This window comes from Apodemus sylvaticus, chromosome 5, assembly GCF_947179515.1.
Source record: "Apodemus sylvaticus chromosome 5, mApoSyl1.1, whole genome shotgun sequence".
Taxonomy (NCBI): domain Eukaryota; kingdom Metazoa; phylum Chordata; class Mammalia; order Rodentia; family Muridae; genus Apodemus; species Apodemus sylvaticus.
Genome location: NC_067476.1, coordinates 104,889,310 through 104,915,816, shown reverse-complemented (window position 1 = coordinate 104,915,816; position 26,507 = coordinate 104,889,310). Strand labels below are relative to the sequence as shown.

The 26,507-nt window shown below is 45.8% G+C and overlaps 1 protein-coding gene across 2 annotated transcripts in view; it reads right to left on the bottom strand.

Moving 5' to 3' along the window:
• Positions 1-11,175: 11,175 nt before the first annotated feature.
• The window catches only part of Sord (sorbitol dehydrogenase), a 31,527-nt gene continuing 16,195 nt past the window's right edge, over positions 11,176-26,507 (bottom strand). For both annotated transcript variants that reach the window (XM_052183423.1, XM_052183424.1), the window contains 6 exons: positions 23,005-23,164; positions 19,538-19,656; positions 17,535-17,600; positions 16,166-16,341; positions 13,231-13,352; positions 11,176-12,469 (listed from right to left, as the gene is read on the bottom strand). In XM_052183423.1, the coding sequence (XP_052039383.1) occupies positions 12,304-12,469; positions 13,231-13,352; positions 16,166-16,341; positions 17,535-17,600; positions 19,538-19,656; positions 23,005-23,164 (809 nt within the window). In that variant the 3' untranslated portion in view covers positions 11,176-12,303. The remainder of the gene's footprint in view (positions 12,470-13,230; positions 13,353-16,165; positions 16,342-17,534; positions 17,601-19,537; positions 19,657-23,004; positions 23,165-26,507) is intronic.

Below are 26,507 nucleotides of genomic sequence, written 5' to 3'. Positions count from 1 at the left end.
TAAAAAAAAAAAATCTTGAAAAATGAGAATGGAAACATTCTCTTGGGAAATGGGGATCGAGGTGAAGTACGGACATTTTATTTTCCAGCTTAATTAAAATTTCACAACTAAGGGAAGTAAATAATTAGCAATGCCAAGAAAATTTTCACAGAAAGTCTAAACAGACCCAGAGGGGGGTTGGGGGGGGTACACAACAACATAAAAACAAACCTGGTCTCCCTAGCAGTTAACGGAAGAGAACAACAGGAGACAGGACTGGAACTGCGGGACTGTCATGGAGAACCATTAAGTCCACTATGGTTTAGAAAATGGCCCCTGGGAACACCGGCCTGCAGCTCACCTTCTGCTTGCTAATGTACCTGGGCTCCATTGCTGCTTGGAGCCTCCATCCCCAGATGAGAGATGATGTTCCATCTGCAAGGTTCAGCGAACATCCTCCATGGCCTTTCCCTACCTATCTACTTTCCAATTCTGAACTCGGTGACATGATAAAAAAGTGTCCTGTTGCTGCTTGGCTACTAGAACTGCACCTAGACCTTCTAGGAACCTACAATAAAGTGTCTTTGGACATTATGTCTCAAGCCCTGGAAAAACAGAATAATTTGAAGAAAACGTCCCATAACTTAGGAAAGGGAATTAGCAGCTGAAAGTCCTTGTGTATCCCCCTTTGGATGAATAGTTCAAAAGTTAGACACCTTGAATGACTTCTTTGACAGAGGTCCGTAGTTGTGGGAGTTACTGGGGACAGTGGGACAGAAGTGGTCTGACTCGGGTTCACTTAAGATGCGACCTTGCATCAGCAGGACACTGAGAGCAACCCTGGGGAGGAAGCAGAAAGGCTCAACAGCATTTCAGACAGGAGTGAGGCTGGTGGATGGAGGTTAAATCCATGTGTCTATAACAAGTCTAGAAGAAAGCCTAATTGCTAATAGGCATTAAGAGTGGTTGGTTAAGTTTTACCTCATCTGTAGAATGCTTGCCTAGCACACAAGGGGCCCTGGGTTTAGTGTACCCCAAGACAAAAAGGGAAATTGGTAATTGTGGATTTTTCTTTTACTTCTGTCAAGTCTTTAAAAATATTGTTACATACATACAAACATCATACATACATACATATATACATACATACATAAAAATATGTATATGTGCATTTTGCCTGTGTGTACTGTGTACTATGTGTGTGTGCCTGGTACCCACACAGGCTGTAGATTCCCTGGGCCTGGAGTTGTGGGTGATTGTAAAGCATAACATGATTGCTGGGTTCAGGACCCAGGTCCTCTGCAAGAGCAGCCAATGTTTTAAGCCACTAAACCACCTCTCCAGCCCCCTGTAAGCCTTTTTGTAGCTAAAAAACAGAAGTAGAGATACATTCCAGCCCTCAGGAAACTGAGGCAGGAGGATTGAGAGTTTTAGGCCAGTCTGTGCTTTACAGCAAGTCCCAATCTGGAAAAAAACAAACATAAAACAGCTCTAACTGCAAACTAAGGTGATGCTTTCCTCTAAGCAAATTTTTCCTTTTTTTAAATTCTATATATTCTTTATTTACATTTCAAATGATTTCCCCTTTTCTGGCTCCCTACTCCCCGAAAGTCCCATAAGCCCTCTTCCTTCCCCCCTCTCCCTCCCTTTCCCCATCTACCCCTTCCCACTTCCCTATTCTGGTATTCCCCTATAGTGCTGCACTGAGGTTTTCCAGAACCAGGGGCCACTCCTCCGTTCTTCTTCGACATCATTTAATATGTGGATTATGTCTTGGGTATTCAAAGTTTCTAGGTTAATATCCACTTATCAGTGAGTGCATACCATGATTGATCTTTTGAGACTGTGTAACCTCACTTAGTATGATGTTCTCCAGCTCCATCCATTTGTCTAAGAATTTCATGAATTTGTTGTTTCTAATGGCTGAATAGTACTCCATTGTGTAAATACACAATTTTTGTATATTTTTGTATCCATTCCTCTGTTGAGGGACACCTGAGTTCTTTCCAGCTTCTGGCTACTACAAATAGGGCTGCTATGAACATAGTGGAGCATGTGTCCTTATTGCATGCCAGGGAATCCTCTGAATATATGCCCAGGAGTGGTATAGCAGGGTCCTCAGGGTTCCTCCAGATTTCTGAGGAACCACCAGACTGATTTCCAAAGTGGTTGCACCATCTTGCAATCCCACCAGCAGTGGAGGAGTGTTCCTCTTTCTCCACATCCACGCCAACACCTGCTGTCTCCTGATTTTTTGACCTTAGCCATTCTGACTGGTGTGAGGTGAAATCTTAGGGTTGTTTTGATTTGCATTTCCCTAATGATTAATGATGTTGAACATTTCTTAAGGTGCTTCTCAGCCATCCGAAGTTCTTCATGTGAAAATTCTTTGTACCCCACTTTTTAATAGGGTTATTTGGTTCTCTGGGTTCTACCTTCTTGAGTTCTTTGTATATATTAGATATTAGCCCTCTGTTGGATTTAGGGTTGGTGAAGATCCTTTCCCAATCTGTTGGTTGACGTTTTGTCCTTTTGACAGTGTCCTTTGCCTTACAGAAACTTTGTAGTTTTATGAGGTCCCATTTGTCAATTCTTGATCTTAGAGCATAAGCTATTGGTGTTCTATTCAGGAACTTTTCCCCTGTGCCCATGTCCTCAAGGATCTTCCCCAGTTTCTTTTCTATTAGTTTCAGTGTGTCAGGTTTTATGTGGAGGTCCTTGATCCACTTGGACTTGAGCTTAGTACAAGGAGATAAGAATGGATCTATTCGCATTCTTCTGCATGCTGACCTCCAGTTGAACCAGCACCATTTGTTGAAAAGGCTATCTTTTTTTCCACTGGATGCTTTCAGCTCCTTTGTTGAAGATCAAGTGACCATAGGTGTGTGGGTTCATTTCTGGGTCTTCAATCCTATTCCATTGATCTGCTTTCCTGACATTGTACCAATATCATGCAGTTTTTATCACTATTGCTCTGTAGTAATGTTTGAGGTCTGGGATACTGATTACCCCAGAAGTTCTTTTACTGTTGAGAATAGTTTTAGCTATCCTGGGTTTTTTGTTATTCCAGATGAATTTGAGAATTGCTCTTTCTAGCTCTATGAAGAACTGAGTTGGGATTTTGATGGGGATTGCACTGAATCTGTAGATTGCTTTTGGCAAGATGGACATTTTAACTATATTAATCCTGCCAATCCACGAGCATGGAAGATTTTTCCATTTTCTGAGGTCTTCTTCTATTTCCTTCTTCAGAGATCTGAAATTCTTGTCATATAGGTCTTTCACTTGTTTGGTTAGAGTCACCCCAAGATACTTTATGCTGTTTGTGGATATTGTGAAGGGTGTCATTTCCCTAATTTCTCAGTCTGCTTATCCTTTTGAGTATAGAAAGGCTACTGATTTGCTTGCGTTGATTTTGTAACCAGCCACTTTGCTGAAGTTGTTTATCAGCTGTAGGAGTTCTCTGGTAGAGTTTTTTTTTTTTTGGATCACTTAAGTATACTATCATATCATCTGCAAATAGTGATAGTTTGACTTCTTCCTTTCCAATTTGTATCCCTTTGACCTCCTTATGTTGTCTAATTGCTCTAGCTAGGACTTCAAGAACTATATTGAAAAGATATGGAGAGAGGGGGCAGCCTTGTCTAGTCCCTGATTTTAGTGGGATTGCTTCAAGTCTCTCCATTTAGTTTGATGTTGGCTACCGGTTTGCTGTATATTGCTTTTACTATGTTTAGATATGGGCCTTGAATTCCTGTCCTTTCCAAGACTTTTAGCATGAAAGGATGCTGAATTTTGTCAAATGCTTTTTCAGCATCTAATGAAATGACCATGTGGTTTTTTTCTTTGAGTTTGTTTATGTAGTGGATAGCATTTATGGATTTCCGTATATTGACCCATCCCTGCATCCCTGGGATGAAGTCTACTTGATTATGGTGGATGATCTTTTTGATGTGTTCTTGAATTCGGTGGGCAAGAATTTTATTGAGTATTTTTGCATTGATATTCATAAGGGAAATTGGCCTGAACTTCTCTTAGTTGGATCTTTGTGTGGTTTTGGTATCAGCGTAATTGTGGCTTTGTAGAAGGAGTTGGGTAGTGTTTCTTCTGTTTCTATTTGGTGGAATAGTTTGAAGAGTATTGGTGTTAAGTCTTCTTTGAAGGTCTGATAGAATTCTGCACTAAAACCATCTGGTCCTGTGCTTTTTTTTTTTTTGGTTGGAAGGCTTTATATGACCCCTTCTATTTCTTTAGGGGTTATGGGTCTGTTTAGATAATCTATTTGATCTTGATTTAATTTTGGTATTTGGGATCTGTCTAGGAAATTGTCCATTTCCTCCAGATTCTCCAGTTGTGTTGAGTACAGGCTTTTGTAGTAGGATCTGATGATTTTTTGAATTTCCTCAATTTCTGTTGTTATATCTCCCTTTTTATTTCTAATTTTTATTAATTTGGATACTGTCTCTGTGCCCTTTGGTCAGTCTGGCTAAGGGTTTATCTATCTTGTTGATTTTTTTTTCAAAGAACCAGCTCCTGGTTTTGTTGATTCTTTGTATGGTTTTCTTAGTTTCTACTTGATTGATTTCAGCCCTGAGTTTGATGATTTCCTGTCTTCTCCTCCTGGGTGAATTAGCTTCTTTTTGTTCCAGGGCTTACAGTTGTTCCATTAAGCATCTAGTGTATGCTCTCTCCAATTTCTTTTTGGAGGCACTCAAAGCAAATTTAAAAGGACAAAGAAAACAAAAGTCCTCTAGAGAACTCAGAGACAGCCTGTGGCATCCTCCCAGTGGAAACAGGTTTAAAGACAAAAGATCAATCAAAAGTCCTGTGTTCTAGGGTAGAGTGTTTGCCTAGCATTCAAGAAAGCTGGGTTCCATCCTTACACTGAAGAAATCAGGTTCAAATTCCTGATTCTCCTGCTGTTACCTGCCACATGCTGGAATTTACAGGCATGAACCACTGTACTCCCTAATTACTTAATCTCTCTGTGTGTCTATTTTCTCAGCTATAAAATGGGGTAACTTACTAACCTGATTAGATGACAGTGACAGTTAAGTGAATTAACACATCTATCATCCTCAAAGTGTCTGGCCCATGGGAGGCTCCTGCAGGTATCTCTTAGCTCAGTGGTTCTCAAATTTCCTATGTCATGACCCTTTAATATAGTTGCTTGTGTTTTGGCGACCCCCGACTATAAAATTATTTTTGTTGCCACTTCATAACTGCAATTTTGCTACTATTATGAATCATAATATAAATATCTGATATGCAGGATAGCTGATATGAAAGGGTCATTAGATCCCCTAAGGGGTCATGATGCATAGCTTGAGAAATGCTTGTTATCTTAAAAGGACTCCCTTTTTTCCCACACAGCAGGGAAGAGAGAGCATGCTCTGCCTCTGGTCTGGTATTGTTTGGGGTGCCCACAATTCCCTGTAAAACAAAAGAGGCTAGAGGAATCAGCTGGTCCCCACCACTGTCCTCTCAGTAAATCCCCAATCTTTCTTAAACTGGAAGTCTTTGTGGTGGAATTCTGGAGTTGGTAGCTCTAGCCCAGGTGGGGTCTCCTCTTGCCATGTAGCAGTGGTCTCTGCACCTGACCCTCCTGGGTTTTAGAGCTTCAGTTCTCATCACTGTGAATCACTAGACACTTAGCTTATCTCCCTAAGGAAGTCCAGCCATTCTGGAGTCAGCTCAGGCTGACAGACAAGGGCAGGACGGCTCAGAGGTGAGAGCACTCTCTTATCAGCTACAGATGTCTGCTGAATGTGTTCTATGTGTGCCAGGTACTATGATAGTCTGTAGGGATGCCTTCACAGTGTAGAATGAGAATTGGCCATGGCCTTTAGACGTGCCTGTCCAGAGAGGACCAGCCCCTTAGTCCATCTGGGTCTATCTAGGGGCTTCTTTGAGTGGTAGACAGATAGAATAGGGAAGGAAGGTAAGGAAAAAAATCCCTGAGATTCTCTCCTCCATACTTGCTGGTCTCCATTTCCAGTGAGGCTGCTTTTGCCTGAGCATGGTTTTCATAAAAGAGTAGAGAACACTGGGCCGTTTTAGCCAGGCCTTTCCCACCACCTTTGGGTAAGTCTCGTACATCTTTAAGCACCTTGGCAGAGTCAGGCATGGAGCTGGAAAAAACAAATCTTGAGGGCTTGTTCACCCTGCTTCTTTAACAGGCAAGGAGATCAATCTTGGTGAGACAAGGAGAAAACAGGGACAGACACTCAGTAAACACCATAGTGACAGGCTAAGAATTTCAAAATGACTTCATCTGACCCCATGACCCCAAAGTAGGTATTACTTTCCTATTTAAAGGGACCTGAGGCTGGGAAAATTCAACCAAGTATAGTCGCCCAGCATGCCCCCTCCCTAGCTATTACTCTGTGGACTCCGGGTCGTTCAGGTGTCTGCCAGTCTCCTCCTTTGCCACTTCTTTCACCTATATGGTCACTTTTCTTGGACTCTGACTCAGCCCACAATAATGCAAAAGTAGGGTGACAGACTTTCCCAGTTAATGCCCCCAGCAATGCCTGTCTCCCCCTTGGGAGAGTCACTCCCTCTGTAGACACATTCTAGAAAGAAGGCAGCAGCAACTGCGGGAGCAACAGCTTCCTCAGCTTCCTCGGGTACTGGTTTAGGACGTGGGACTTTAGCACAGGGAAGCCAATGTGGTGTCAGTCCAGGGAGGCTCTGGCTGGAACCCACTGGTCTCTGCATTGTGAGTTATGCAGAGAGTCCAATTGACTCCCTGACCTACACCTGCTGAGTCACTGTCTTCACTCTGCCTGGGATTAACAGCTTCTTATCTGAGTTTTCCTCCCTCCCTCTCAGATCATATGTTGACCTCTTGATTTGCTGATAATAGTTTTCTGATTAAGTTCCTGAGAATCAATAAATCTTTTTTTATTACATTTTGCAGTGTGTGTGTGCGTGTGCTGTGGATGTGCTGTGGATGTGCTGTGGATGTGCTGTGCGTGTGCATGTGCATGTGCCTGTGTGTGTGTGTGTGTGTCCCTACACATGGAGAGCAGAGGACAGCCCAAAGGAGTATGTTCTCTTCCTCCACCAAGTGGCTCCTAGGGATTGAACTCAGGTCGTAAGGCTTGTTGGCAGGCATCTCTACCCACTGAGCTGTTTTGCCAGGCCTAGAAGGATTAATAACTCTTTTTTTTTTTTTTGATTAATAACTCTTGATGACTTTGAGGTCAGTAGCCTTGTCCCAAAACACATGGTACATGACAAGGAACATGTTTCCCTTTGGTGTTCATAGAAACAGAAATGTATACAGTCAAGCCAGACAGGCACAGCATTCGGGACACTCACAAAGCAAGAGAATAGAGAACGGCATGGCTATTCTATTTGAATTAATCAGAAATTTCCTTAAAAGTCTTAGGTTGTCAAGTGTCTTGGGATTCCAATAATCCAAGACCAGCATCTTAACGCCCAATCCAGTTAAATCCACATCCACAGCAAACAGAGTTATGACTACTACAGAAAGACCAGCATGGTAAAAGGACATTTTACATGTATGACCCTTCTTCCCAGTGACTTAGTAAGGTTTGGTAAAGTACTCTGTCTTGCCATTGAGGGCATGGGGCATAGGGAAGTTTCTGGTACAGACTCACTGATGGTGGTCCACGGCCCCATAGTAACTGAGGTGCTTTCCCTATAATCCCACACCAGTCCCTTAAGGAGCTGTTGTCACATCCCTAGCAGAGCTGGGAAAGATGACTGCCACTAAAAATATGGAAACTCAGAGACATGATGACATATTCAAGTTTTGAATGGTGGGGAGTCAAGCTTCCATTTTCCCAAAGATGATCTGAAGCTAGTTAGTCAGTGGTCTGACAACCCCACCCTCAGTAGTGACCCCATGGCCCCACCCTCAACAGGACTCCACCCTCAGCAGTGACCCCATGACCCCACTCTAAGCACTGACCCCACCCTCAGCCATTCCCAAAGGTTTCCTAATGTAAGTCCTCTTACATTGTTCACAACCTGGAGCCCCAAAGATTTTCTTAGTTTCCCCAGGCTGCAAAGATTGCTCAACTGAAAAAATACTTGTCACATAAACATAAAGACATGAATTCAATATCTAGCATACATGTAAATAGCCAAATAGAGCAGTGAGGCTCTGAAATCCCAAAGCCAGAGGAGGCCAAGATAGGCAGATCTCTGGCATTTGCTGGCTAGCAGCCTAGTGAAATCAGTGAGCTTCAAATGGTGTCTCAAGTAGGCAGAGAGTGACCTTCCCAGAATCATAAAGAAGCCCACAGCTGAGGCCCTGGGTACCAAGAGGCCAGTGGATTGGTAGCTTGTGGTCCAGGAAGCATAAGCCTCTAAGATTAGGCAGGACCCATGAGATTTCAGTAACACCCACCGAGGCCTAGGCTGTCCGTGGAAGGTTTACTTCCACCATGCCTCAGTGGTACTAGACCCACTATCCCCTAAGGCCCACTTCTTCCCATAGTTCCCTCCTCACAATGAGTGGATTAACCCTTACCCTTTCTAGATTGTGCCTCTGCCTTCAGCCTTCTGTGGACACTGGAAGACCACAGCAGGGCAGTGAGGAACCCAACTGTCTGCACTCATTTCTGGACTTTTTCAGGCCCCTTAGGATCACACTGCAAGCCTGAGGCTAAGACACAAAGCAGGCTGATAATCTACAAGGCAGGTATTTCCATGTGGTACCCCTTCCCCACAAACCTGGGCCTCTTCTCTCCCTCCCTCAAGACACCCCTTCAGTTCGGTCACAGAACTTGAACTGAGCAGGCCCCTTATAGTTAATCCTGACAGGTAGTTACCATGAGGTCTTTCTCCCCAGGTACAATGCATCAGTATATGAGGAGACCTCAAGATTGTTCAGAATGATCCTTTAGATCGAAGATTAGGAAATGGAGGCTGACTGGAAATGGAGGTGACTTGGTGTCATAGTGAGCTGGTGGCTGGCCCAGGATGTAGACATTCCAATCATCCCTATAATGAAACACTGCTTCTCAGAGGCCACATAGGCCCAAGAAACAAACAGCTCCTAAGGTTGGAGGATGCAACAAGAAATCCCATGGTGGTCATGCCAACTTACCCCCCCTGCCCACTATCAGATACCAAGGAAAGAACACCCAGTGTCTGACCCTGCTAGGGCTTTTAAAGCTGACGGTGAGGTGCAGAGGCTTTGGACGGGGATGGTGTGGAGGCTGGGCAGTACCAATATGGTGTTCACTAGTGTCTGGAAAGCACATCTCATCAGCCATGTTCTTAACAAGCTGCTGCACTTGCAGACCCTTCCCCAGCATTCTTCTCTTAGCCCTTGAATTTGGCATGTGGAGGGGAACTGTCTGCCACCAGGGTGAAGCCCTTGACTGGGCCTCGTCATCTGACTGGTGGAGGGGACACTGTCTGTCACCAGCAGAGTAGACCTGAGCTGACATCTAGCCTCTGTCCTAGCTGGCTGCACGAGCTTTGCTTCCCGGTCTTGGTTTCTGAACTTTGAGCTTTAGGCTGACGTCATGAGCAGGGACAGTTCTGAGGAAAAGGCAAATAGTCAAACACATCCTGCATGTTTCCCCTTCTCTTGACCTCTGGCTTCACTACCAGCCTCCTTTATGCAAAACAGCAGGAAAGTCTGTGCTACCCGGGAGAGATTAGGAAGAAAGTCCAGAAGCAGCATTACATTGGCTGTGGCCTCCTTGGGGGTCCTAAGGGCTACCTTCCCTCTCCTCCCTTGTCACTTTCAGGTGCTCTTCTCGGCTCTCCACCCTTAACCCTACCTACCTCACCCTGGTGCTGGGAGTGCCAACTGGGCGGGGTCCTCCATGTTGACTGAAAGCATGCCCTACCTGGTGAGAGCATACAGAGGCTGCCAGGCCTCCCAACGCTGGGGAGCTCCAGGGGAATTCATATTCTTGGTTCCGGGACTGATTCACCAAGTCAGTCAACATTGAGTACTGTATGGAGGTGGAGGGAAGGATCCCATCTTCCTGGAGTCCCTTCTGTATGGGGGTGAAGGATCCCATCTTCCTGCAGTCCCTTCTGTATGGGGGTGGACGGAAGGATCCCATCTTCCTGCAGTCCCTTCTAAGGGCATCCAGATAAAGTTAGGCAACTTGGGGATAACTCGCCATGCTAGGCACACTGAACAGCCCATGCCAGCCATTTTGGTCCTGCGATGTGTAAGAAGCCAGTGTGGAAGCTAACAGGGACATGAACATAGAAGAATCTGCCGAGTTATTTGGGGCTTTGTTGCTAAAACACACTCCTATGATGTACACTAGGCTGGCCTCAAATATGACCTCCCTGCCTCAGCTCTTAAGTGCTGGAACTACAGGCAAATATCACCATGTCATCTCTTAACTATATCTGGCCAGTCCACCCACTCTTCGTAGCTTCATAGGCCTCAAAAAGCTCAACTGGAGCCAGAAAATGGAGATGCCAAGACCAGCTTAGAAGGGGCACCACAGCATTATCGTAGGCAAAGTGACATGTCTTGTCCATGGCTCTTTTTCCTGTGGCTCCTTTCTTGGGGACACAACCAGAAAGCAAATGTTTCTTTGGAAGTTTAACAGAGAAGTCTTCTCCTGCCTGAGGCATCTCTGAGAAGTCTTCCAAGGTGAGGGGTTTTTCTCATTCCTACTAGGGGAGTGCTTCTCAATGTTCCTTATGCTGCGACCCTTTAATACAGCTCCTCCTCGTGATGTGGTGACCCTCCAATCATAAATTCTGTTGCTACATCAAAACTGTAATTTTCTGTTGTAATAACGTAAATATTTGATATGCAGGGTATACAATGGGGTTAATCCTCAAAGGGATTTTGACCCAAAGGTTGAGAATCACTGTACTAGAGGAACTCTGAGCATCTCCATGCTGGAAGCAGTCCTTAGAGAGAAAGCAAGTGATAAGTCTGGTGTAACTAAATCAGAACTGAGAAGGAAGAGCAGGTGGGCAGGGGTGTGTGCCAAAATCTCATGGGCCTGCCTCCTGCAGGGAACGAGGGAAGAGAAGCACTGCGCTTTGCTTGAATTACTTTCTCCACCTGTAAGATTCTCACATGTTTGCCACGTTTGTTTCTTGCAGTTTATAAGATTATGTTTAGTATGAAAAATATATCCCCTGCTAAAGGCTTTGTTATTCTTCCTTGTGTGAAACAGGCAATTAATTTAAGTCTACTCCTTAAACAGGCACAAACCACATATGGAGTCCGACACCAGCAACAGAATTTATTATGCGAAGCAGTTTGAGAAAGCTTAGGTTTTGGCCATGATCTTCTCCAGCAGTCTTTTTTTTTTTTTTTTTTTAACATGTCCCCTACTGAAGGTGGGTTACAGACTGCAGCCCAAGTTACACCACAGTTACTATGCACTTCCTGATTATCTTAAAATCACAAAGGGTATGATTTGGACCCAAATCTTATAAAGAAAAGTCCTCTGATGAAATTGTGCTGCGATACCCACCAACAGGTGTCACCAGCCTTGCCCCGCTGAGAAGGGGAGCATCTTCTGAGAGCCAGAACTGCGTGGAATGGGATGATTGCCTGTGAGTGAGCCTGGGAGGAGTCTAACCCTGTGAGTGGGAAACTCAAGCCCTCCTGTGGCCCTCTTGTATGAGTTAGGCAGGATTTAAGATCTTTGGGTAGAAAGCTCCTGGTTGCCAAGCAATCAGTACTGCTCCCTGCTCATGAATGAGCAGTGTTGGGAAGGTGGGCCTCCACTTTGCAAATGTAAGGACATAATTCTTAGGAACTGAGGCAGAGGTGGTCTTTGGGCAGAGCCAAGTGCCCTTATACTTTCCACATTTGGGGAATGTGAGCTAGTATACCTCATTTGGGATTTGTCTATTCTTCCAATCAGTTCCTTGCCTGGATCCAGAAGGCAAGTTCTTTTTCTTATTCCCCTCAAATAAATGACACTTAGTTTGAGAAATACTGTGCTCTGAACAGCTGACCAAAAGTTCAGCCCTGGGGCCACTTCCATGTTAATGAAGCTGTTTCTTCCTCTCCCAGGCAGCCACAGTGGAACATCAACAAAGACAAGTTTCATCTCCTCACCCAAAGAAGGTACCAGAGAAAGGGCTTCCCAGGACCTGTCTGCCAGACTCTGTTCTTTGTGTTAGACTTTCCTTAGTATAAGCATCTCATTCTGGCTACAAGGTCCCCCAAGGTGTCTCTACTTCTGTCTGTAAGGCACGGCAACTCCTCTAAGGCTCTCAGCTTATGATTTTATTATTTTTATCATTCAAAAGAAAGTTCTGCATTAATGGCCTCCCCTTCTAGCCATTTAGCCCTTAGATGCTGAGAGGGGTGGGTTGAGGGCATAGATCAATTCACATTTAGGGGTTCTGGTCATTAGGGTCACACTTGATCATAACTTTCAGCCCCACTCCCTTTTTGGCTGTTTCAAAGGCTTCTCCAGCCTTCTCCAGGGGAAACCTGTGGGTAACTAAGGGCTTTACATTCAAAGTCTTCGATGCAAGCATGGAAATTGCCATCGGCCACCTGTAAGAGATCACAAACATTCCACTGACCTTCAGGGAAGTCAGGTCCAGTTCAACCATAGTCATTTCTAGTTTAGTGCTTCTGCAAGGTCACCTTTAGAGTGACAGGAGCCTTGTGGGCTATAATTTGCAGGTACAGAGACTATTTTCCGTCACCTCATCCATGTTTCTAGCCCCTCCTCTCATGACAGACGTGTACCATAAAGCCTAGAGGTTCTTTGGCATGAAGACCTAAGTACACTATGGGTGCCAATACAAAAATGTCCTTAAGCATCAGGGAGACAGCCCGAGACAGGCCCGAGATGACCCATTTGCACCAGTTAGCAGCCCGGCGTGGCAAACTAAAATGTCAAGTGGGTACTCTGCTGAGGGCAGGGCGCTATAAGCTGGGCGTAAGAGGCGTCACTGGGGAAGTGTGCTCCAGAGAGAGCATCCTTACTGCACATGCCGGGGAGCAGTAGAGCATGTGTGAGGTGGAAGAGAAGCGACTCCCCAAGACAGATCCCTTATTTGCTATAACGGGGAGAAAATAAGTCTTAAGGAGATAAAGAGGAGGGAGGCCTCAGGTGACAAGTGGAGCATCCAAGTCCCCTCCCTGTCTGTTCCTCCCTCTGAGGAAGAAGTACATGCTCTCTCTTAACAGCCCTACGTGGTCTGGGAATGGCCCTCATGAATAAACATGCGCAGACTCCTGGTCTCAGAGACCACATGGGATCTGTCTTGGGCATGCTGGTCACCTTCAATCACCCTAAACATACTCACGTGTTGCAGTATCGAAACACGCCTTTGATATCCACCTCCCGCACGGCTGCATGCATTAGGGGTACATTGACCACCTCAGAGCCCATTCCCACAATCACCAAGGTCCCACCAGAGCGAGTGGCCTAAGGAAGGAATGAGGACAGAAAAACTCAGACTATACAGGAGGTCCAGAGAGACCAGTGTAACACGTGGTTCCTGTCACACTGCAAACTCCTCTTCAGCACACTGCTGATAAGAGAAAAGACACCAGGAACAGTCAGTTATTGAGTGGGCAGTGCCACACTCAGCACCAAGGAGGCCGATGCACGGGGCTGCCGAGAGTTCACGACAAGCGTGGGCTACAGAGTGAGGGCTATGTCAACCAGGGCTACAGAGTTGAGACCCCCATATCTCAAGAAAATAAAAATGAAAATGGAGAACCACACTCTGAGCTCATCAGTAAGGAGAAAACTGCAGCTGTCACACAGAGCAGGCGACTGACCTCTGTGGCTCAGCAGCTTTATCCACACCACCACACAAACAGGCCATTGGAATCCATGGTTTAAAAACAGCTTCATCCATGAAGCCTGACAGGAACTATTTTGTCTTTCACCTCAAAGGCATTGGGCATAATGGATTTTTGTCTTCCCTAAATATTTATCTGGAAATCCAGTGTCTGCTAACATCATGAAATTAGACTCCAGTGACTCCCCCTCTCCTTGAAGCATGGAGAGCGGGGCCTGTAAGAATAGTGCTGGCCCCATGCCATGCTGGGGTCCCAGCCACAGGAAAATGGACAAGTCACTCAGACATGGCAGAAGCACTAATACCAGACCATTTTGAGGGCTACAGAGAAAGAGCTACAGGAATGTACACATCCAGCCCTTCTGAGGAGGCTGAAGAAATGCCATGGGGCAAGGCCTGAGTGCCCAGATGAGAGAGGGGTGGTGCTCCAGGCTGCTGGCATCGAGACTCCGAGCAGCAGGACCGTGAACGTGGTTACTCAGCTAGCGCTTCGTGACTAACAACCACAGTGCTTGGCACTTGTGCACTAAACATTTGGCTGTCTTCTGTTTCCATTAAGTGCAGAAATTCTCACAAACCACTCAGAAATAGATATGCAAAGGAAAAAAAACACTGTTCCTATTGGAGATCAGTGACAGGTCAAAGCTGCGGGTTGAGTCACAGAAAACTCTTAATTGACTTTTCCAGGAAAACTGTTTCTCCACTTGGGAATTGCCCTCCTTGACAATGAGGAAGAACCTGCAGGCTACTCCACGTAGCAAGGGCAGCAGTGTGCTAGCCACAGGCCAATGAATACTCAGATTACCAGCCCAATGTGGGTGTGGTTGATAAACTAAGAGATACCATCAGTTCTCTCCAAGGGCATCTACTCTCACAACAAGCAGCACTCAGTCGCCTCCCAGGCAGGAAGGCGGTAGGTCCTGCCTGCTACCTCATTGGAGGGGCTGCCATCCCTTCTGTGTGACGGCTCTGTAGCCATGTCAGGAGGACATGAGTCATGCCTGGGGAGTACCTCAGATCACATCCACCTCTGTAGCAGCCTCAGGTTGCCTGGCAACTGGCCTGCAGTATCAACTCTGGAAGGTGACATCTGTGCTCAGATGTCAGGGCAGAAGAGGAAGGACAGGCAAACGCATTGAGGCTCACTGCCCCTCTGTGGTGCGGCAGCACTGCCTACTAGCCACCCGCAGATGGCACACAGAACTTGCTTGCTGCCATTCCCTACAGTGTGTCTGACACAAAGCCTGGTACCCAGGAGGTACCCGAGAGAGGGCACCATGAGGGTAGCTCTGCCATCGACAGACTCATCATCCTGAGGTCCCACATGGAGACCATCGGCTATGAAGGTGGAGCAGAGGTTTGTTGACTCTAGCAGAAACTCAGGACAGGGCACTTACTCATGGCATCCCTCCTGTTACTTCTGAGACACCACAGTAATACTATTGGAGTTATAGGCCTGAGGGCATGCCACAGCTAGAGGTGTCAGCCTCCCTGAATTTCTCAGGTGCTGTACAAAGGCCCCATGCATCAACTAGCAATGACTCAGAAACCAAGTGGAAGCCCACGGCCCAGTGGGGAAGCGGGTCTTCAAGGTAGCGGCAGGGGCTCCACCCAGCTCAGGCCTCCCACAGCAGCTTCTCTGCTCCCCCCTTCCTTCCACCAGCAAGCAGAGCTTAGGCGGTGGGCCCACCAGGGTGGGGCTCACTTGGTCCTGACTCAAGGCACTTAGAACCTGAGGACCTGGAAGCAGGACTCTCCCACAGAAAACTGATTTCAGGACTTACAAAGGCACAGAGGCATCACCCTCAGTGCCGTAGAGGGCTGGCATCAGGAGGGCTCGTTTTCCCTCCGTTCCTTGTACTTTGCTCTGTTACTGCCACACCTTCCCCACCCCTGCTAGTGGGGTGGGACCTTGAGGGGTGAATCAGGCACGAAAGTGGCTTATCTGTTCCTGTTTCTGGAAGACAGCACCTCAGTTACCAATTTTGGCCTTGAAAAATTCATCTCATCTTTGTGACTAACTGAATTATTAACTGTGGCTTTGTATCGGTGACTCAAAGACTAGTTTTCCTCAATAAAACAATACAGGAATTTCCTACCCTACTAAGGCACAGGTCCATTTATCCTGGCAATGGCTTTGCCAAGAGCGACATTTCCAGGGTACTTGTGTGACACTGACAGCAATCCCATCCTGAAGAGGCATGTGTGTCCGCTTTTCACATTTGAACCTCATTAGTACTCAGTGAACACTCAACGTAAGTCCATACAAAAGGTAGGGAAATGGAGTCAGAGGGATTGGCTGATTTAGCTGGGGGATCGGACAGCAGCCTGGCCGAGCGTGACGGCAGAATGCCCTCCCTGCTGCCCCTTCCTATCACACCACCTCCACCCTCTAAGCTGCACACTGGCAAGCTGCCCTCAGCTCACTCACATAGATGCCCGTCTGGATGGAGGACTCTGCTCCCGTGCATTCAATGGTGACCTCTGGCTTGCTACCCAGCAGACTTTCTACCTTACTGGCAATTTCCTGAGGGGTCTCTTTGGCAACCTGGATGGTAAAGTCTGCTCCAATTTCCTTGGCTTTGGTCAACCGAGAAGCAGATAGGTCTAAAAGGAAGCACAAGTTATTTCAAATGGAGAAGTCAGGTCTCAGACTAGGAAGAAAGAAAATAAAATGGATGTATGAGATGCAGCAGTCTCCAGTGCATGGGGTAAACCTGCTGAGCTTCCCACAACCCACCCTACACACTACCTACTCTGTGCTACATGTGCACACATTCACAGACACCCTTTACATACACAAAACACCAGCCTCTCATATACTACAGTTTTACACACACACACACACACACACACACACACACACACACACCATTTTTACCTTCTAAGTGTGGTCAGACAGACCAAGCATGACCCTCTTCTTAGCATTAAGAGGGTAGTGTGAGGGACCACATTTCCCTCTCTACAATAGCTGCCTTCTCCTTTCACAAAAGCGACTACTTCTGAGCCCTGAGTTTGTCACTCCTGGGCAGGCTTTTCAGCTCTAGAACCCAGGAGACAGCAGGCAGAAGCTCTTTTAGACACCTGTACTTCAGAACATGCTATGGTTTAATCCCTTAAAGGTCCACACAAGGTTTGCTCTGCAGTGTAGAGATCTGAGGCAGTACAACCTTTAAGAGCAGGGACCTGTGCACTGGGCTACTAGCCAGGAAAGGGACCAGTGTTCTGAGAGTGCCAGGGTCTAGATATGCTGTCCTGTTTTCACCACACACTCCTGTCATTGTGATGCCATCCACCATGGGGTCTTCATGAGAGATCAGACTAATCAAATGGCGTACTCTTAGACTCTTGTCTTCTGAAACAGTGAGGTAAGGCATTGCCCTTCTAAGCAACAGCAGAGAACAAGGCCCAGCTGTTTGCTGGCTTCAAGTCCAGCTGTTTCTCTCTCAAGGAGATCTGAACAAAAGAAAACCTTCTTACTACCATATGTGGTAGCCATGCCTTTAATCCCAGTGCTCAGACGACAGATCTCTAAACTCAAGGCCAGCCTGGTCTATGAATCAAGTTCAAGGGACAGCTAGAGCTATACAAAGAAACCCTGTTTCAAAGAAACCAAAAAAGGAGAGGAGGAACAAGAGGAAGAAGAAAGAAAGAAAGAAAGAAAGAAAGAAAGAAAGAAAGAAAGAAAGAAAGAAAGAAAGAAAGAAAGAAAGAAAGAAAGAAAGAAAGAAAGAAAGAAAGAAACAAAGAAAGAAACAAAGAAACAAAGAAACAAAGAAAAAGAGAAGAAACCATCTTACCAGTCACCACCACTCGAGCGGCTCCCATTGCCTTGGCCACAAGCAGAGTGACCATCCCAACTGGCCCTGGGCAAGGCAGAGAACAGAGAAATTGGTGTGTTAGCAAAAGCATCTTTTTTCCTGCCTGAGCCCCAGAGAAAAACTGTATTTTATGCATGTGTACGTGGGTCCATGCATGTGTTGCTAGTGTCTATACAAGTTTCCTGGCACACAATAAGATTTTTAAAGCTGTTCATGAACACAGATGCACACAAATAAAGGAGTGATCCCTTGCTAAAACACTTTCCTAGCCCTAAGTTCTGGTTGGCCCCTCACCCTTCAGAACTAGAAACAGTTTCCTTTCTCTTAGGCACTCCTGGAGAGAACTGAGAAGCACCAGAAACTAGGCACCAGAAGGTTTGGATGTGTTTCCCTGACCTGACTTCAGGCGGACATGACACCCTCCCCAGGCTGAGCCACACTCTTCCTCGATGCTCCAAAAGTCCCTCTTCCACAAGGTGGGTCCCTGGGTTGACCCACCCTCCGCCTTGGTATTTGCTTGCTAGATGGCACTGTGGTTTTAACATAAAACAAAGCCCCACACCGACAATAAGAAATACTTCTGGAGTTTGGTTTTTGTATATCACCCCTGAAAACAACTTTGTGCATTTCCCCCAGAAAGCAAAACACTTGGAATGCCTAAAATGTCGGAGAGACTAGTTGCAGGTCCTATGGGCAGGGTTACTGCACAGCTTCAAAGATTAGAACTTTACAGCTATTGACTTAAAAATATCTACAGAATCATGACTTTCTCATTGCATTTATTTATGGTGTCTATGCATTGTACATGTGTGCAGGCATGGTCATGTATCAGAAGACAATTTGCAGAATTTGGTTCTTTCTTTGTGTGGGTCCCCAGAACTGAGCTCAGCATCAGGTTTAGTGCAGTCACCTTTACCAGCTGAGCCCAGCCCAGGGATTTTCCTTTATCATTTAAGGGAGCATAGGCCCCTGTGGCCTAAAGCCTATAATCCCAGCTGTGAGAAGCTGAGGCAAGACTGTAAGTTCAAGGCTAGCCTGAGCTTCATTAGCAAGACTCTATTGTTCAAAGTCTTAAGCCACAGGCAAAGCCTAGTCAGGGATGGTAACACACACATCCATTTCCGGCATTTAGACAGCTGAAACAGGAGCAGCAAGAACTGACACAAATCAACTCCCCAGCTAGATCACTGAAAACAAAGCAAAACACTTAAAAACAAAAACCACAGAACTAAAGCTAACTGATTCTGCACCAACATATTAACAGTGGTTCTCTCTCAGGCTCATGACTAATGGGCTATGAATGAATTTCTCTCTCTCTCTCTCTCTCTGTGTGTGTGTGTGAGTGTGTGTGAGTGTGTGTGTAAACTCACATGCATTCACGTGCACATGTGTTATGTGCTATCTGGGCTACCAGCAATTACAAACTCAGAATTATTTGGCCTGAGGCCTTTGGGTTTGTTCCAAGTAGCCAGAAGCAAGAGATGGGAGAAGACAGTAGGAGCAGGGCCTGGTCAGGGCCTGACTCCCTCCTGTGACCAGGGCCTACCTACTCCCTTTGCAGAGGGGCAAGCCTGCCATTTCTCTTGGGTGACTTGCAAGTTCTTCCCTTTACTACCCCAAATATTTCTCTAGTTTATATCAAGGGTTCAAAATATATTGCAAGATTTATTTATTGCTAAAATGATAAAGGTTTATATTCCCTGTTAAATCTAATGCTAGTCTCACTGAGTAGCTCAGACTGGCCTGGGATATGCAGAAATTCTCTTGCCTCTCCAGGTGCCAAGATGCAGTGTGTGCTGCTACATCCCCTTGGCATTTCCTTTATTTAGCCCAGCGCTGATCACTGGGCTAGACTATCTAACCCTCTCCTTCCCAGAAAGCATCTAGTGTCAAACCCAGATCTTGGAGAAGGAATGAAAGAAGGGAGGGATCTCCACATTCCTGTCCAGTGAATTCCCAGTCACAAGCCCTCTGTTTCTTACCAGCTCCACACACAAGGACATTGTTCCCCAGGGAAACTGAACCTCGACGGCAGGCATAGATCCCCACAGACAGAGGCTCAATCAGGGCCCCCTCTTCAAAGGTGACACTATCAGGAAGCCTGAGAAGTAAACAACACGTACAGTTAGGGTCTCTGGCTCTATCAGGGTTCTGACAATGCTATCAATTCTACACTGCCATACCATAGTAACACTACTGACTGTCATTGATATTACACTGCATTTGCCTAAGGTCACTATACCCCCAGTTAACATTTAAACCCTGACTTATTATGTGTACAGCAATGTGCTAAGTGAGCATATTATATATGTTTGCTCATTCTGCCCTTAGGAAAGTAAATTTCTTTGGCAAAAATCACTTCAGCTTAGTGAACACATGGTCTCTGGTGATTTTTTTTCAAGTACTATGGACTGAACCCAGTCACCCAGCACCCACAGAAGCACGGGTCTGCACTGTGGCTTTCTAGTATGCACTTTGCCCAGCAGTGAGTTAATGCTGGGCATGCTCTGTTAGCCATCCTCATCATGTATCCAAGCTGCCCATGACTGGTTGAGATGGGAGCAGGAACTATCCCACAGAGCTGACAGGACACTGCGTCACCTTTGCCTCTAGGCCCCTGGTTTCTTTTCTGAGCCCACTGGCATCTCAACTGCATCCACAATTCCATGATGGTGACAGTGAGTGTTTGTGGGAGGCTTGGCAAAGAAGGATGCTTTCTCATCTGATCCTCAGGACAACTCTGCCAGCCAGGCAGGGAAGACTTTATTTTCACTTTATTTAGGAGACAAAAACTAAAGCTGTGACAGATTTTGAGACTGAAGCCGAGGAGTCCTGATTGCCCCCATCTGGCCTTGTGGCACTCTGGGCTCTGGGGCTCATATTTCACTCCTGCTGGTCCTCCACTATCCAGTGCTTACTTAGTTCCTGCTTCCACCACATACACACATTTGCAGACACAACATCCTGCCCTTTCACATTCTCCCACAAAGCGAGGATTGGCTCCAAGCTGAGTTTCTCCTCTCTCCAACCTCTCTGTAGCATAAGAACACCAAAAAGGAATGAGGTCAGAGTGAGGGGGAGGGAAGGGACCACAGTCTGAGTTCTCTGTCAGATGCTGCCTCCTCACACCTGTGCCCAACTGAGAACAAGGCTCTGAGCTCACAGGCGCAAGACCAGGAGTTGAAGAGCAGAGCAGCCCTTCCAACCACTGGCCAGGGCCCAGAATGAGGACCATGGGTTTCCTTATGAACACCAGAGGATGGACAAACCAGTGGATTTTACATTAGGGTTCAGGGGTCAGATGAAAGGGTAGAGAAGGGAGCTGAACACCAGAAGATCTGGGATAGGAAATGCAGAGGTAGTGGCTGTGTGGTCCTTAGAAACAGGGTCAGAGAGGAAGGCTGGGATAGAGCTCCACGGAGCAGAGGCAGAGAAGCCTTGGAGGAAAGGCAGAGGTCCCTAGAGGTTCTCCTCAGATCTGCCATGACCACCATCAACAGACTATCAATCGCCACCACACCCCACACACCATCCTAGAACTCAGCTCCATGCCAACTGCAGCTGTGCGCCATTCTCTCTCAGGTCTCATCCTGGGCCTCCACCCTCAACCTCAAGACCAAGGAGGCTAAGGCCTATCTTAGTGTCATCTGCCACTTGGCAGGAGGAACACCTGATCCCCTTCTCATTGAGTTCTCCCAGCTGTTCTGTGAGGGAGATACCATCAATGCCGTTTTACAGTCAAGGAAGGATATTGAGGATTTGAAAGCTTAACATCCTTGCTCAAGGTAGAGTGAGCAAGCGGCAGGGACCACTGCTCAGTCGTGGGCTTTTCCACTGTATCCCTCTGACTTCCAGGAAAGGCTGTTTGAGGCTTGACTTGGCAAAGGACCCAGAAAAAAAAATGAGCTGATTCAGGAATCCCTTGCTGAAAGGCATCCCCAACCCGTAGAGCCTGCTTTCTTCTAGAGCAGTCTTGGTGTGACCTCAGTCATCACAAGCCTGTGTCTCGTCTCTGAATTTTCAAGGAGTACTAGAAAATCTCAGATCTAGCCAGCTGTGGTGTGCATATGTCTGTAACCTCAGCGATTTGAATAGTCAAAGCAGAAGGATTGCCATGAGTTTGATGTTGGCCTGGACCACATAGTCAGTTACAGGGCAGCCTGGACTATATGGTAAGACCTTGTTGAAGAAAAGAAGGAAGAAAAGGGGGCTGGAGAAATGGTTCAGCGGTTAAGAGCACCAACTGCTCTTCTAAAGGTCCTGAGTTCGAGTCCCAGCAACCACATGGTGGCTCACAACTATCCATAACAAGATCTGACCCCCCTCTTCTGGAGTGTCTGAGGACAGCTACGGTATACGTAAATATAATTATGTGGCACCTTGCTTTTTCTCTCAGAGTATCTTTTTGACCAAGACTCTTCCAGGCAAGGGAAAGACAGTTTGCACCCTGGCTGTGGTGTGTGCCTTGGTTCATTAGCTTTTATTCTGCTTCAGGTAAGCCTAGCATACAACTACAACAATGGTTTTCATCCCATTGTTGTTCATCATTCACTAGGCGTGCAAAGCCTGACTATACGCACGCACGCACGCACATACATGCTTCCCGTGCATTGGGAATTCAGCTTCTGCTGGTTATCGTCGCCCCAAAGACACGAGGGAAATGGACTTAGCATCCAGGACTCATGCCCTGCACCGGCAGCTCCTCCATATGTGACTCTGGCTGAACTACCTACAAATAGACCAAACCTTCCTCTGCCTCCAGTGTGCTGGCATTCAAGGGGTGTGATATCACTCCTAGCTGTAGTTTTCCTTTCTGTGGTTGCAGTAGACTTCGTTATAATAAGTTCTGTCTGGAATGGTTAGAAGAGGTAAGTAATTTTGGTGATTATTTTTTATTATGGTTCCAGGTAATGGGAAGTTAAACTGAAAGATAGCTGTGAGTCAGACTGAACCCCAGGCACACTATCTTTCCCCAATGCCACCAAAAAGAGAAAGGCCTGCCCTTAATGTCTTGTAATTAAAAGTATTCCTGAGCTACATGTGGTGGTACATAAAACAGGCACATCTCTGAGTTTGAGGTTAGTTATCCTCAACTATACACAGCTATGAGTTTGGGGCTACACAGTGAGTCTCTCCCCACTTCTCATATGTATGTATGTATGTATGTATGTATGTATGTATGTATGTACGTACGTATATGCTAAAGAAGTTGCTTGCTGGGTAGTGGTAGTGCATTCCTTTAATCCCAGCACTTGGGAGGCAGAAGCAGGCAGATTTCTGAGTTCAAGGCCAGCCTGGTCTACAGAGTGAATTCCAGGCCAGCCAGAGCTACACAGAGAAACCCTGTCTCAAAAAACCAAAAGAATTTGCTTACAGTAATGAGAGAAAAATAGGAGAAAAATCACCAGCCAACAAAAAAGAAAGGACTCCCAGGGGCTTAGGGACTAACTTGTAACAGAAGTCAGCATTGTGCTTGTAGAAGCGGCAGAGGTTCCCATCGTCCGGGGGTGTGGCGCAGAAGAAGATTGATGGCGTCAGGTTGTATCGTCCTATCTTGCAGTACTCATCTATTTCCCGGGGAACACCAGGCTCGATGGCAACCCGATCTCCTGGAGAGGAGAAGAACACAGATGGTGTCACATTTAAGATCAGAAGCTGAGCCTCAAGCCTGCTGGGTCTGGTTCTGCTTTCCAACCTTTGAAAACTAAGGCCAGATGGTGGTGGCGCACACCTTTAAGCCCAGCACTTGGGAGGCAGAGGCAGGCAGATTTCTGAGTTCAAGGCTAGCCTGGTCTACAAAGTGAGTTCCAGGACTGCCAGGGCTATACAGAGAAACCTTATCTCGAAAAAAACAAATCAAAAAAACCAACCAAACAAACAAAACAAAAAACAAAAAAAACCAAAAAAAAAAGAAAGAAAGAAAGAAAAAAAGAAACAAAGAAAACTAGGAGCAGGGGCAGAAAAGCTACGAAGGCTCGCTCACTGGCCGCGGCCAGATATGGGAATCCAGCATCAAGAGCCTCGCCGCTGGGAACCCTGATGTCCTACACAAGGCTGACCTGTGGGTGCCTTCTCTTCTCTCCTCCCTCTCCTCGTCCTCTGAGCTCCCCACGACATCTCTCTGAGATCTCTCAATCTATAAGCCACGCTGGCCTTCAGCGCTCAGCAGCCCTGTGCTTCAACTTTCTGAATGCTGGGATTAGCGGTGTGGCCACACACAGTCCTCTCAGTGTCTCAGAACCTTCATCCTCTCAGCTCCAGCCCCTAAAATGCCTGGGGCTCTGAGTTTGTTTGTTATGGATTAGCACTGATGTTACAAAGTTTTAAAAATGGAGATCACGTGGTGTATTTTCCTTGCACTGGCTTTTCATTAAGTAAATTTTTAGGTTAATACATGTTATAGATCAATTGTTTTGTTTTATGGTTGTAAGCCACCATGTGGTTGCTGGGATTTGAACCCATGACCTCCAGAAGAGCAGTCAGTGCTGAGCCATCTCACCAGCCCCAGATCAATTGTTTATTCCTTTTTTGTAACTGAATAGCATTCCATCCTGTGAGCACAGCATGGAGAGCTAAGCTAGTCTCTTGCTTTTAGACTACTGGTTATCTCCTGTTTTCTAGATAACTTTTATGAGTATCTTGACTCCTCATTTAAATGGAAAGTACCATAGGATTAGTAAGTTGTCTGCTTCATATATATTTTGCCATAATAAGAAACTGGGGGGTGGGGGGAAGGGGAGGCCTGGGGAGAGCTCTGAAGTTAAGAGCACTGGCTGCTCTAGTAGACGATCCAGCCTCAATTCCCAGCTTATAACCAGCTCAAAATCCATGGAACTCCAGTTCCAGGGAATCTGACACCTTCTTCTGGCTTCCATAGGCACCAGGCATACACATGGCGTACAGACACATGCAGACAAAATCCACACACACATAAAAATTTTAAACTTAAAAAAATAAATAAATCTTTATATTCTAAAAACACAAAGGGTCCACAGAAATCCCAATGGCTTTGAAGATGTAGTTCTCAACCTCCTCATCTGCTCCCGCCATCTTTGTGTAACAATTCATTATTAAGGATAATAGATTCAACTTGACATGCAAGGTGGAGTATTACATCATCTCATTTTACCTCCTAGTTATTATGTACATTACGACAACATGGAAATTCTCATTTGAAGAGTCTTTTTTAAGAGGGGTATACATATTTTCACCTCTACAAATTACTCAGTGGAAAACATCTGCTCTGAGAATCGATGTGTGAGAATCCAAACACATTATTTGACCTGTGTCATTTTATTGGTCTGACCCTCTTCACTAGCTCAAAATAAAACTTTCTCAAGTCTCAGATGACAGGCAGCTCGTTGGTTCAAAAATTCACTCCAGCCGGATCAAACAGGGTGGCATTCCAGACGACTCTGAGACTACCCAGTATGTGACCCTGGGCAAGAACCACATCCCAGTGTCTGTATCTATTAATAAAGCTAATAATGTGTACCTCATGGCATTTTCTCAAGTATTAAATAATCACATGCATTGTTATTTAATGAACAGCAAGCCAATATATACAAGCTTTCTTTTTCTGCTTATAATTATTCTTGTCATATATCCAGCTTCAAGACCCATATCTATGAACTGTCTTTAACCACCTCTGTGTCCTTTCCTTGACCCCTGACTATATGCATTTTTCTCCAGTCATTAGTGTTGTTGGCAGTTCTAATGTCTGGCCTCTCTCGCCAGATCTATAAATCCAGGGCTTTTTATTCCATTTCTCAAAGTATCTGACCCAAATCTGAACCCACAGTAGACACTGATTAAGCACTTGCTAGAACTTAGAGGACTTGATCCAACAGGAAGGGATCAGCCATTGGTTGGCTGCTGCAAGATAAGAGCCTTCCACTGTGGGACAAGCCTGTATCACCACAGGCCTTTTCAACGTGCATTATCAATGATTAGAGGTCTTGATGTAAGAATCATAAAAGAGACAATGTTTAACTTCTAAGTTTACCAATCCCTCTTTATGTCTGGGCTCAGAAACTAAACTATTTCACAAATCAGCACCTCCTACCAAACCCAAGCTTCCTCCAATTGATTTGATGTCATCCTGAGCCATTGATGGCCTCATTAGCAAAAGTTTAATACCAATGGCTACCTATGCCTAGACAGTTCAGAACTAATTCATTGTGTTGGAGGACAATGCAGTCTGCTGCAGCTAAGAACTCTGGGACTATCAAATACAGGTTTTACCAGACTGTTGTTTTCCTAGCCATCTAATAAAAATCAAAGACCCAGGAAGAAGGCTACTACTCTTGCTGAGCTAAAGGTATGTGCTGTCAAGCTACTTTTAAAATATTCATGTTTATACACATAGCTGAGTGCTGCCCACCCTCAGCCTTGGCCAGAGAGGTTTCTCTCTGCAGTGGTCAGCAGGTAATGAGATTCATAACCAAAGTGCCAAGAGCAAATGACTATAGAGTGCTCACCCCTGAGTGGGACTGGACCACACTCCACCCAGGCTCAGGGATTGTTGGAAGAGGGATGTAAAGGGATGTAAGAGCCCGAGTGCTGGGAAATGCTGTCTGCCAGACACACTATGGCTGTTACACTCATGACCTCACTGCAGCCCTGCTTGCCTACACGAGCAGTAAACAGTCCAACAAGCAGTACTAAACTGGACTCTGGTTTAAAAAAAAAGTCAGAGACACGAAGTCAAGGCAAGTGGGGATTGTGGGGTTCCTGGGTAAGAGTGAGAAGAACACATCATTAATATGCATAAAACTTATAGAATATATTCTATTTAAATAAAAGAAAGATATTCTATTTAAATAAAACAAAAATTCTGGAATGAAAGGCAAGTTAGTTGACCAGCTTAAGGCTGGGTATAAGGCTTGGCCTTGTAAAGCCACAGTGCAGCCTGAGATAAGAATTTAAGAGAGTAGAAGGAGGAATGCTAAG